Genomic DNA, 13,512 nt, shown 5'->3' on the forward strand with positions numbered 1-13,512 from the left:
ATTCAGTGGCGAGCGTTTATGGGCTATTTGGAAGGGCCGTATTTCAATGTTATCAGTAAGTGCTCGTCATGGGCTTGAAAAAGGTGAAAAAAGTTTGCTGGGCTGAGAATGCTGTCCGTTGACCCGATATTCCACTTGTTTTACTTCGAAACTCAACCAACAGCAGCCGAATAGAGGCAACAGGCAACCTCTCCAGCTTCGCTATTTGAAAAGTAACACCATAAAAAGCCCGTTCATTTTTCCACTGCACGTCAGAAAGTAAACGGGTGCAAGCCATGCATTTCCAGTGTCTAAAACACATCTTGCCGCTATTGCGGCTGCTACCAGGCGTCTTGTGTAATGGATACAAAATGGAACGATCCCGCGTGACCACCATTGCGACCTGCCTAAAAAAAAAAATGGTCCCAGATGCTGTATCCCTATTGACTGGAGCTGTTTCTACCATGACGAAACTGACACTTGCGTTTGGAATAGCATTACAAAAAACAGTCTGCAACAAGGCTGTTCACACAGGTTGAATTCGAAGCCGGTGGTGAGCTAAAACACGATGCTGCAAAAAAGAAATTCAGAGGACCCATTGTGTTTTAGGGCGTCGCTTCAGGATTATGTAGGTTGTAGGGTGCCGTCAACCTTGGCGGCCTCTTCGCGATGCTGCTGCTGGTGCGAGTAAAAACACTCTCGAAACTTGTGAGTGATCTTATTGGAATGCGGGAAAAATGTCAGCAAAGGTTTGGAATAGCGCCTCGTGGTCAATCGTGAGTGTGCCGGTTGAAAACAGAGATCACGTTACCGAACGAGCTCGTCTTGATAACTCACAGAATTGTGGGCGGGGTCACTGAAAATTACAAATGGCTAGTCACTAGCCACAGCTAATCGCTGAGATTTCCTATCGTTCAGTGGGTCAAGTCAGGAGTGCAGCTGACAGCTGAAAGATTTAACTACTCTGCCACTTATAGAGTCTTAGTACGCTAAACAGATGTGGGTACAGCCATAGGTTAGAACTATTTGTGGCAACCGTTTCTAGGGGGCAGGTACCTTTAACTGGGGTGGTTTTCAGTTAGTACTTAGTAAGCATGACATTATAATTATAGTACCATTGGCTGGAAAAGATCAGTAGTTGGTTTGGTTTAGCCTTTCCGGTTTAAGCCAGCCAACGATAAGAAAGTGTGCTTAAATCAAGAAATACTTAATTGAACCCACTTAGTCAATCAACTATCATCTTCAGTTGGCTTAAACAACAAAAGGTCAGAGTATGTAGTGGCAACGAGATAAGAAAAGTATGGTCACTTACTTCAATCGACCGCTGGAGAAACTGCATTTTTTAATAAATCATCTTAACCAGACCAACATCTTAACATGTGACATTTGTTAACTACTCGATTTACACTATTGCAATGAAAACATAGTCACTTAAAAACAAATTTATTAAGTGGGGCTCCGTTTTATCGAGTTCAGGGGCATAGTCTCATTGTTATTTCGGGATTTACGTAGACATTCATCCTCTCCCAACAACAGCATAATAACAAGATAATTATTTGTATCATTTATTTTCAAAAGATCAAGATATAGTAAGCCTATCTATACATCTAAAATGTATTTTGTTAAGATGCCTAGAAGCACACGCACGAATATCAAAGTCAAATATACGGATGAATTAAAGAGCATTTGTTCATATTAAAAAAGCTAACGAAAAGCACATACACTTGTATTCATGTCTAAAATAATGATGTGGTGATGTGATTATCGGCTTACATGTAAACGTTCTCATTTAGCATTGATCAGCAGAATTCTTTCCACTCTTACTTACAAAAGTCACAAAATCAACCAGATGCTCATTCAATTAGCACTCCTAATTCATTTCCTATTAGGCCAAAACATTTGCATGACTTCCAGTCGCAACAAGATACAAACAAACAATTTTATTTATAAAGCATTGCTAGACTCGTATCTGCTACCAACTATGATTAATCTTGGAATGAGCTTACCATCTCATTTGCGCTGTTGCACGTCATGACATTACTCTAAAGACGAGAGATGATTGTCCAATTGGCCAGTAGCAGCAAGGATAAGACCATAATATGGTGGGCTTGGTCGCAGCGGTCTCGAGATATACTCGGGGTGATACTGGACAGCGACAAAGTACGGGTGTTCAGCTAGCTCGAGTACTTCCATACGCTGTAGGGTAGTATCCTTGGCGACAAACCGCAGGCCCATCTTTTCCAGTTCATCGACACACGCCGGATTTACTTCGTAGCGATGTCGGTGACGCTCTTGAATGACGTCTTGATTGCCGTACAGTTTACGTAAAACAGAATCGTGCGTCTGAAAAACGGACTCGCGTAACCCTAGCCGCATCGTGCCACCCATCTGACCCGTATGGTGTTCAGGCATATCGATCACGATGGGATCTGTAGCTTCATTATCGAACTCGAATGAGGTGGCGCCTTTACGCCCGAGCACATTGCGAGCGAACTCAATAACGGCACACTGGAAGCCGAGGCACACACCAAGGAACGGCTTTTTTGCGGTTCGCGCATAGTTGATGGCGAGAATCTTGCCCTCGACACCGCGAACTCCGAAACCGCCTGGCACGAGGACGCCATCCACTTCACAAACGTTTTTCCACGCGTCGTAATATTTAACAGAGTCCGTTTCTTTTGTCTGGATTTCCAAATGCTCGGCATCAATACTTTTGATTTTCAGCTTACGCTCGGCTAACAATGCTGAGTGCTGCAATGCTTTGATTACTGATGAGTACGAATCCTCAAACTTTGTGTACTTACCGACAAGGGCGATTGTCACGGGTTCGGTGACCCGGTCACTACGCCACATTAGAGATTTCCATGCGTTTAACGCTTGTTGGTCAAGCTTGACATGCAGATTGAGATGTTTCGCGAACAGGTTAACGAGACCGTTTTTTTCGAGGAATACGGGCACATGATAAACATTCGGTACATCATGTAGACAGATTACCTGTTCAGGTTGAACGTGACAAAAATTTGAAATCTTATCCTTAATCTCCTCGTTGACCGGCTGCTCACTCCGGCAAACAATGATATCGGGCGAGATCCCGAGTCCTCGGAGTTCTCGTACGCTGTTTTGAGTTGGTTTCGTTTTGCTGTCGCCCGTACTTTTCGGCTGAGGTACGAGAGAGACGTGAACCGAGCAAAAATTTCGCTTCTTCACTCTAAACCGAAATTGGCGGAAGGCTTCGATAAACGCCATACCTTCGATGTCACCAATTGTTCCACCGAGCTCAATAATACATACGTCTGGAACGTGCACGCCGTCCAGCGGCACCATCGCAACCCTCTCAACCCAGTTTTGGATGGCGTCCGTAATGTGCGGTACCACCTGTACTGTTTTGCCAAGGTAGTCTCCTTTACGTTCCTTATTAATAACACTTTGGTAGATTTTCCCTGTCGTAATATTATTGTCTCGGGCTAACGTTACGTCGAGAAATCGCTCGTAATTCCCGAGGTCGAGATCGACCTCACCACCATCATTGAGCACGAACACTTCACCGTGTTCGTACGGTGAAAATGTCCCCGCATCTATATTGATATACGGATCAATCTTAATAGCTGTCACGTGCAGGCCCGCTGTTTTCAAGATCGCACCGATCGACGATGAAATTACGCCTTTTCCAATACCTGAGATCACGCCTCCAGTGACCAAAATGTACTTCATTTTCGACTCAATTGACACAATTCGATGTAAGCCCGAGATCTGTTGACGTAGCTGTTGAGGCCGCAGCTGCTGCTTTTTATAATCAGAAACGATGCTCCAAGCTTTGGTATTCGTCGTTTGAACCCGGGTCTGTGTTGAAGTAGCTGCTGCCCTTGATATGAGGACACTGTTTTAGCTACTGCTCGCACTCCAGACGTGTACGGGCTTGCTCGTCAAACTGCTGAAACAGTCAATAAACAAGTTTCGTGTGAGAAGGCGCAACAATTATGACTGAGTCGTTGGAACACGGGTCGAACTACTAGTGGTAACGGTAGCGTGGAAGACGCCGTGCGCTCCACCGTGACCGAGCGTTGCTGCTACCGCAGCTCTCAGCAGAGAGGGGATTAGGCTGATCAGCGGCAACATGCTTGCCTCCATCACGTATAAACAATATTAAGAAAAAAGGACGACCCTAGCCCAGAAGAAACCAGGGGGAGGTGGGAAGAGAATGAATAAGATTAGCAAACTTATGTCCTTTTTCTCAGGTTTTTTGCGTATATCGATGACGCACTAACACAAAGTCTTGGCCATCAACAAGTCACCATCATAACCAAAAGCTGTGCAGCTTCTTAATCTATTTCTAGCTCTTGTTACCTGGTGGGCCTTGGTATCTCTGTTTCAGATTTCCAATTGATTAAATCAACTGATAATGATAAACTTTGCCCCAATGACTAACGTGCGCGTAGTGCCGCACATGTGGTAACTTATTGCCGCCAGCTCCTGAATGGTAATTAAACAACGTACTTCTGGGGGGAAGAGCAGAGATTCAAACGGGTCAAGATAACTAACCTACTTCGAAAGAATGAATTTATTACGCTAGCATGTCCATTAATAGTGTAAAAGCAAGTCGAATCTATCTAAGAACCGATCGTCTGCATGAAGCAACTGAACAATTTTTGGATTGTCCACATTGAATCGTTTTGTTTCCTTCTCTCTATTTAGACTTTGTGTCTTGAAACAACCTTACCCCCTGTTTGCCAAAAGTGGCCGAAGCGATGCTCTTGCTCTCCGTATGCTGTCGTTTGGGTCAATAGCTGGGATAAGATATCCTTATTGCGCGGAAAGCATATCATGTGTTTGAGCTGCAACAACTGCCCTCTGCTATGTTGTACGCGGCGTTCAAATGGTCGTTGCTATCAGCTATCACTGAACATAATTATAGCCTAGACTAAGCGTAGTCGCTCTCGGCTACGAACTACTAACTTCTGAGTTTTCTTGGCCTTTGCGTTTTGCCGTCACAGCTGTGAGATGGCTATCAAAACACACTCGCTGAGGAGCGCGAGACCAGACATACACGTGATCGGCTGTGGCTCCGCCAATCTGTCGGGCCCGCCATCACCTGTAAAGGCCCTGTCTTTGTTGCGTGCATTATCAGTCGGGACACACAATTGGTTAGACGACAGAACGAGCTTCCCAGCTAGTCGGACAGCTGCTACCATTGCGCGCATACTATTGTGGCTTTTTCTCTCTCCCATTCTCCGTCTGTCTGTTTCAGGCGTGCCGCGTGCGCGTTTTGTATATAGTCGAATCCAAAACCAGTACACACAGACAATAAATCTACACTTCTGTTGAGAAAATAATCAGCGCATGTAGAAAACTTTTGTATTTAAGCAAGTTGTGCGTGCGAACGCAGCAATAGTACGATACGAGGTTAGCTGTCTCATTTTGTTTACTTAACATTCGTTCGTTTATTGGTGCGTTGGCTGTTAATTCTCTAAACGATCGTTCGTCACCGCCACAAAGGATATAGCACAACTTCCCTCTCTTTTTCCCGTTTCGCTCTCGCTCTTGCTGTGTTTCTGTATCGTAGAATCGTAGTTGTGCAGTCGTAGCTCCCGCAGTTGTGCACCCTAAAGAGAGCTTTAATACGAAGGGTGACTCGGTGTCGTGCCGCTACTACCGGCCTCCGGTGTTCCTGTCTATTGGCGCTCATAGTCTGCTCACAACCATTGCTGCAACGAATGTTGTAGTAGCAAAGGCAGCAGCAGCGGTCGCAGCTTTTCTGCTTTCAACTTTATAGCGGCATTGATCGGACGCAGAAGAGCCGCCAAAGGGCGTGCATGGTCGACGACGGCCCGCTACCTCTGCAGACTGCGATAGCCCATTCTTGCTGTTGAGTGTATTGATCCGTTCGCCTGCTTGCCATACTGTGCACGTCTTTTTCTCCGTGTAAGACGCCTGTCCGTTTTTGTCTGTTATGCGGGTGTCCTGCCGCATTCAACAGCTTTTGCTCTATAATAGTTGGCTTGCTAATGATGGCTGCCGCAGCAACAGGGACAGCTGTTGTAGACAGGCCATAGAAGCTGCGCTCACAGGGCGAATTCGAGCAGATTGGCCGACAGCTTCAAAACAGCATTAAGCATTCAGCGGCAGTAATGATCGGTTGATTAGTGAGTTGACGAATAACGTTTCAACTTTTAACGAACGTAATACGAATAATTTAGCCGCTGGAATAAAGAGTACGAGAAATAGCAAGCGGCGTCGGCAACAACAGCTTCAGCAGCAGAATCAGAAAGAACTCGTATATGCATATATACATAGCTCATATTAGAGAATGTAGTCTGTGTCTAGTAAACTGAGTGTTTGTTATTCGCCTCCTACTGGTGGTGTTGCCGCTGGCTATGTCTTCGTCAACCAGTGCTGTGTTGCGGTACTGTGAGATCTCGTTGCAGGATACCAACTACTAATCATATTGTAATTTCTTTAACAAACTGGACGAGTGTGCTGTGATCCAGCCGCTGCAGGACTGAGACACAATAGCTTACGTAATAAGAGTTCGAGGATCTCTCCTAGCAGCGTAATCGACCGCGAACCGCAGTTACAGCCGGGGGTGCGCCTATCGCAAGAAAGGTCTGCACTTGGCAAGTAATTTACCAGTTAGTCGTGAGTGTGCGAAAGTGTGTTCGACTTCGGCGATTTCGATCGATGCGTGGAGACCGAGGAGCGACTGCGGATACCGTTGCGAGCGTGCTGTCATTGCGACAGACACCGAAGGACTTTAACGTCATAACGAAGATGAGGGAGATGCAATGTTGGTCTCGAACCGATTGTTCTCGCCATGAGAGCTCAAAAAGATGTGGCGTCTAGACAAATAGTAATAAGATACCTCTAGGACACACATAAAACTCTCTATTCTTACTCCGCCGTAGCAGTTATTAATGCTGGTATTATGGTTCTCACCGTTGTCATTGCTGCTGCTGCTGCTGGTGTTGGTAGGGTGCGCTAATCCCAGAGAACGCTAAAATTTCGCGCCGCATCTATGGTTTGGTATACGCATTTTAGGTGGTGATAGCGCTAGTTGTTCAATTGTAGAGACGTAACGCCGGTCGTGCTGCTCTACTGGTTTCAACTCTACTTGCCGAATCGAAGCCGATCTCTATGCCAAGTTGATCATGGTTATACATATCATCGAAATAGGTATTTTTTACGCGACGTGTCCAACCGCGTTAGATCTCCACCTGACCAGCTATCTGACCGTGCATCGACGTGTGTAAATCTGCAAGCTGTAAAGTTGTTCAGCTGTGAATGTACTTCTGCGTACCGCTCTGATGGTGTGCTGAATACGTATCTAGACGTTATGCAACACATAATCTGTTCGTGAATTGACTGTATTCTATAAAATAAATGACATCGTACAGAGGCTGGCTAGAAACGTTTTAGTTAGAGTGGTCGCAAGGCTAACTGAAGTTCGCACGTTGTCTCCAACTAGAAGTCGACAACGTGTAACAGTTGTCCTTAGCATTTCACTCGAGACGTATGCGTCTGAAATCTCCAACACCTTTTTCAGTGTAAAACCTTTCGTTCTTCCTTGAAGACGGTTGCAGCAGGCAGTACTGAAAGGGGTCGTTCATATACTAAAAAAAATCGGAGCCACAAGCAACAAGTATACTAAAATACAATAAAGACACGAGCTCGACTATCTACCGTCCTTTCGCCTCATGTCAGCTCACCATGAATGTTTATAATTAGTGTCTACAACAGTTGTCCCAGCAAATTGTCAGCTCCCCGACCGGCCGACTCTCTAGTCAGCAAACGAAGCGAGCCCGTTCGATGGCCGGATAGTGTTTCTCTTCCACTTAGTTCTTGTTTGGCTGCCTCGTTGCGCTATCCGTCGTCATAGGAGTGCTTGCGTCTTGCAGATAGCGGTAGATTCAGAAATAGACCGCGGAATGTGTATGTGTGTGTGTATGTGTATTTTGCCGTTTTCTTCTACCACAATAACAATAACAGCAGCAGCCAGCACAACTGCGGTAACTATAACAGCAGCTTGACGAGCCGCAAAGTTAGCGGTCGGCTCGCATCTGGTCCTGCATTAATATGAGTTTCATCGGGAGGCAGGCGGTTGGGTCGATAGAGATTTAAACAGGCCGGCCCACCCCGGCGCGGCCCTCAACGACAACGGGAGCAGCAGTAGCAGCAATGAGCCGTAGACGAGAAATAACTGATATACTTAACTGCAACTAGCTTTTTGGCTAGTGTTGAGTTGATGGATCTAGTGCTGACCCAGGAATGGATTAAAGTGGCTGGCAAGGAAGCGGGATAACTGGCACTGACAGCCGCGGCGACTCGTTCAGTTAGCAAGTTACGAAGGGAACACTCATTACGAAACAGCAGCGTTAAAAAGCGCTATGCAAGTGAAGTCTCTGGCAACCCGAAGGCTGGTCTTCAATCGATGATGGGGGTTTAGTCAGTTGAATTCGTTGAGTCAGTCTTAGCTACACGAACAATTTCCAATTCGTTGTATGACAGAGGATCATTACAAAAAAAGGAAGAAGACGGAGGCAGCAAAGGAAATCAAAAGAATATCGAAATTTCGTGGCGATAGCAGTAGATGATCAATCATCGAATGAACTGTTTAAAACTGATTTTATCAGTATACTCTGTAAGCCACATGAATAGAAAGTGATGATGGTAATAGCCTGTATACGTCAGAGTCAGGTCTCTAGAGGCGCGTCCCCTGTGGCGATATGGTGTCTAGTAGCTTCTGAAGTGTAAAGACCAATCGACTCGCTTATGGATATTGTGAAATACAAAGGAGTAGTGAATAGTGAAGCTGCTGCTGTGTTCGGATGTATTCCGCTCGGACAGATGTATTATCGATAGGTTCGATCACACTTTAATGTGAAGTCGTACTCTAAGTGCATTCAGGACAGAAACAAACCTAGATCGACTGGTGAGACAGACAGCACTGAGCGTCAGTCATACAAGCTATCTACTGAAGATCGTATGCATGTGAAGTAGTTTGTGGGGCTTCGTCACATCAAAACCTTTTCATATTAACTTGTCACTTTCTACAATTCTATCATCATTTGTGTGTTTTTCATGGACACGATGGCAACACGCTTGATCAGACAAAGAATATTAAGCAAATGACAGCAGTATCTGTGTCTACAACACGTAATGAATTAACGAGAGTCGTTGGTGAACTGGAACAAAACGTCTAACCAATTCCCTTTGTGCTTCACTGTCTAGCAAGCATGAGCGTACATCGACACAAGAAGCATGTAACGACGACCAATGTTGCAAAGACACAATTTTTACAGCAAAAATAAATTATAATAAAAACATAAATACAGTAAGAAGTACATCCCAACAAGTATAACCTGCTTCTATCATTTCTATTATCTTCTGTTATCGCAACAAAAGCAACGTCTTGGAAATAACGAACATTATACCATAGTTCCACCAAGAGATCAGTCATTCTGTTGACGGTTACCAACTCATCCTGTTCAATTCGGCAGTGTACTCATAGCAGCAACGTCCACAGATCAACGCTAAATCCTCGGCAAGGTCCGCTGGTTCTTCACAAACGCGGCAAATGGCAATAGAGAACGACTCATAATGGATTGCAATCATCGATTACTGCGTGGGCGCCAACTCAAAAACATCACTCGCAGCGGGACCAGTGTAACAAGTATGACCAGCAATGGCTCCCGGCCCGTCGGCCTGACTATAGACGACTAATTAAAGACGATCACCGTTACAACCTGGGCAACGGCCATAGCGGCGAGGAGAGCAGCTGCAACAGGCCAATTAACATGGAGGAGGCGGTATGGGATATTAGCGTTGATGTTACACGTCGCTGTGAAATGATTTCATGGGGGCAAAAAACGAACGAAGGAAAAAGGAAAATGGCTAGCCCAAGGGCCGGTATTAACGTTTTCAAATGGCAATTGATGAGGGAGAGAGCAAACGAAACAAGGGGTATAGGAAACCCACGTCGAATGAGGGGCTCATGCTTAATATAAGCACATATATTGTGCATGAATAGAAAATGTGTAGATAATGTTGGCCTATTGGCTTTTGCCATCGGATGGGTTTGTGGCTCCTTTTGGAGATTTCCGAAGCCACAGCAGCTTCCCTCTGCATCAAAGTCGGCAAGGCGATAATAGTATGGCCAATAAAAAAATAAAAGCGCAATAAAAAAAAGCAAGTGGCAACGAATTCAAGACAAAAACAAGCAAAAATAATAAGCAAAGGAGGTTCACATTGTTTCTCGCTTGTCAACAAATTGCTTTACATATTATATACATGTGAAGCAATATCCTTTCGTTCCTTTTGATTGGTGTCTATTCGGTATTAACTCATTCAGTCGTAGTTAGTTTTTGCTTATCTTGCTGTTGTTGTGATTGAATTTTCGACGTTGACTGTGGTTTAATGATAGGTTTATTCGGACGCGTCCCGTAACGTTTTCGCGCTATGAATGTCGATGGCGTAGCGATACACTATTCTATCGGTTTGGTGCCGCGTCTATTGTGATAGTTCTAAACGTTGCAATGCTGAATGTGATGTCATTTTGTTTCTGATCATACCGACGAAGGCTGTGCCGATGGTGGTTGAGCCGTTAGTTCTGTTGCTGCTGCTCGCGATCGTAGCGATGTGACCTGTTGCGACCACTCGAGGCGTCCGCTAGGTATTACGCTTAGGAAATGACACGGAGAAAGCGACATAGGGAAACAATAGTAGAAAAATCAAGTTTGCAATCAAAAAAGCACACATTAGTGAGATGTGCATGTGTATTCGTAGAACATGCTGAGTCATTGCTAATATGATATATATGTATATATATAGCATTGCAGACTACGTTTAAATCCCTGCGCAGGAAGACAAAACGATTTTCCACGACGAACAATGTTAACTACGTTTTGTAGTGAAATAGGATAGCAATGGAAATTACGTGCAATGAAGGGAATGAAAAAATAGTGAGAAAAGCATATGGTTTTGATTATCAATTTAGTTCAATTTAATACCAGCAGGAATTGTCAAATGACTGATTTATCGGTAAAGCACGTTTGATATATACAATGGTTGATATCGTTTAATCTAATCTTTAAAAGCAACAAATGGAGGTTTTTAATGTAGGTCAAAAACAGTGTTTTTTTTTTACGACGATTTTAGGCAAGTTCAGTGAGCTCATAAATGGCCTGACAATGAGCAAATATTTTGTTTCAACGTTTCAATTGTAATAATAATTTACATTAAATTCCCTCTTGAGTTGAAGTCTGGACGTGAATGTTGAAGTGTTTAATTCCTCGTCGAAAGATCATTGTGAGATTTTACCGAACGTGGAAATCGCAACCTCACCTCATGCGACAGCCTGCAGCTTTCTCTAAACTCGACTTACTACAAGCTGTAATGACTTGCCAGTCCGCGACTTTAATTTCGACATCATCGTCTTGAACGGCACATAAAAAACATCAACAACTATTAAACTTTCATATGGCAAATTATTGGCTGAGAATTGCGTGAACTTCATTTCGTGAACTATACATACGTGATGGACAAGTGCCACGTTATTTACATTATAAAATCTTCGTCGTTACAAACCAATTTAAAATTTAAGTACCCGCGACTATCAGACGGCTTCTACCTGGTAAGCACTCCAGTTCTCTAGAAACTGGCGAGTAAAAACCAATTGAGACTACTCTTCGAAGAGAAAAAATACTTTAATCTCGAAAAGAAACGCTTAGCGGTCAAGTTTTTGTGAGTAAGAGCGATGTGCGCTCCGAAAATTAGTAAAGATATTAGGCAAGGAGGTTTTCATTGAAAGCACAATACGTAAATGGTACAAACGTTTCGAGAACGGAGAGTGGAGTATTGAGGAATTGCAAGCAGGTGACCAGATATTGAAACACATAAGACAATAATGCATTGTCGCAAAGTCTTTCACGAAAACAGATCTGAATGAAAGTATCAGCCACACACCAAAAATGTAAAAACTGAGTAAAAAATTACTTCTCCGTGAATAGTCTCCTGGCCAGTTTGAAGCATGCGCGGTGTATTCTACGTGCAGTTTACGCAACTTCAATTAACGTAAATTAACCCACCTAATATATGGTCATCATAGACAAGACATAGTTTAATCTGTGCCGTCAGCCGGAAAGGGACAAGGCAAGACAATGGCGTCGCCCTGGAAAGAAGTTAAGTCCGGTGGCAGTATCAAATGGGTTCGGGCGTAAGCTGATGGTAGCACATGCAATGGACTTTAGGGACATTTGCTAGTATGAGATACCCAGTGAAATTAAAAAAATGAATGCAGTCCTCTAACTTTATTTCTTTGGTAGACCTGAAAAGGGTAACTGGTGGGCAAGCATATCCTGCTATCGATATATATATCGACAAGCCATAAATAAAAACAAAATTATATATGGTAACGCAAATGGTTGTAGACCAGGAGGCGCCTGAGCGCCGGGACAAGTGGGTCAAATAAAAGAAGTTACCTCTAACACATTAATTGAAAATCACTATTCTAGTCCATTTAGTTAAAAGGTTATTCGATTTCATAGTCGGTCGGATTTTCTTGTTACAGCCTGATAGATAAATCTTTGAAGTTTTATATCTGGTGGTTATTGCCGCTAAGCATGGCTTCAGACGCTTCGATCCTTTCAGTGCCAAATGAACCATGTCTACGCCCTGTTTCCAACCTAAATTACCTTATCTCATGTCTGTAAATTTAGCAGCTAAAGGCGTTATTACTGCTCAGTCACTGAGACACTCCATTCGTATAACCCAACGCAAGCGGACTATAAAAGGCCAATGAACAATTAAAAAACAAAAAACAAATTTCTCGTTTATTAGAGCTTCGACAGTAGCAGCTTGCAGTGTTCATAACCAACGGAATTTTTACAGGCTTGTAGTCTGTAGCTCGATTGTGGTCATATTTTCGAAGGACGCTTTTACGAAGCGCAAATGCCTGTGGTATTCCCCATGTGTTCCGCGACTGACATCAGGTTTGTTTCTACCGTAAACGCTAATTCTGGATCAACTAACCTGTGCGTCGTTGATCTATGTAGAATTTGCCTAATACCGGTAATGGGACGATTAATGCAAAGTAGCCAACAACTGATTTGAATCTCATTTTTTATTTAACATACTGATATAGGGTGTTGGAAAGCTCTAGATCAATGATCGACGTCAATGTTCTATAGTAGCCTTTTGTTCTCACAGAGATTTGGCACAAGGTAGCTCGCTGAGTGTACATCACATAAGCCCCGGATCGGTATTGTGATTATTCCGTTCTCGGACAATGGTCTTTTTGCCCACGATACTAACAAGAAATTTCCCATGATTCATACAAGAATGGAATGAATTATTTCTTGTACTTTATACTTGTTAAAGTCGCGAAAGCAGTTTGCTTTTATATTTGAAGCAATAAATCAACATGGGCTGATTTATTCTCAGATGGTTTTATGTTGTCAAATATGTATCGATTTAATCGAATGAAATCAAGGGTGGCTCGTTCGACGTGTACCAGTGATTGCTCATTTCGATACAGGAGCTTGG

The 13,512-nt window shown here is 43.7% G+C and overlaps 2 protein-coding genes across 5 annotated transcripts in view; one reads left to right on the forward strand and one right to left on the reverse strand.

Annotated features, from left to right (window-relative positions):
* The window catches only part of LOC111265658 (oxysterol-binding protein-related protein 9), a 43,589-nt gene that overhangs the window by 18,044 nt on the left and 12,033 nt on the right, over window positions 1-13,512 (forward strand). The window contains exon 1 of one of the 3 annotated variants that reach the window (XM_022842521.2): window positions 5,401-9,779. The exons of the other annotated variants lie outside the window; for them this stretch is intronic. Coding sequence (XP_022698256.1) covers window positions 9,768-9,779 — 12 coding nt within the window. The 5' untranslated portion in view covers window positions 5,401-9,767. Of the gene's footprint in view, window positions 1-5,400; window positions 9,780-13,512 lie in introns of those variants that run through there. 3 annotated transcript variants of the gene reach the window in all.
* Ctps (CTP synthase) lies at window positions 1,411-5,029 on the reverse strand. Of its 2 annotated transcripts, none has more exons than XM_022842527.2 (2): window positions 4,697-5,029; window positions 1,411-3,907 (listed from the first exon to the last, which is right to left on the reverse strand). In XM_022842527.2, the coding sequence occupies exon 2, from the start codon at window positions 3,688-3,690 to the stop codon at window positions 2,017-2,019; it is 1,674 nt and encodes a 557-aa protein (XP_022698262.1). In that variant the 5' UTR covers window positions 3,691-3,907; window positions 4,697-5,029; the 3' UTR covers window positions 1,411-2,016. The 2 variants fall into 2 exon arrangements, with proteins under 2 accessions (XP_022698262.1, XP_022698263.1); XM_022842528.2 differs by having other exon boundaries at window positions 1,411-3,910.

This window comes from Varroa jacobsoni, unplaced genomic scaffold, assembly GCF_002532875.2.
Source record: "Varroa jacobsoni isolate VJ856 unplaced genomic scaffold, vjacob_1.0 scaffold_997, whole genome shotgun sequence".
Lineage (NCBI taxonomy): Eukaryota > Metazoa > Arthropoda > Arachnida > Mesostigmata > Varroidae > Varroa > Varroa jacobsoni.

Bases quoted from the DNA above. Each gene is read 5' to 3' on its own strand.
- Ctps (XM_022842527.2), bottom strand. From the start codon at position 3,690: ATGAAGTACATTTTGGTCACTGGAGGCGTGATCTCAGGTATTGGAAAA.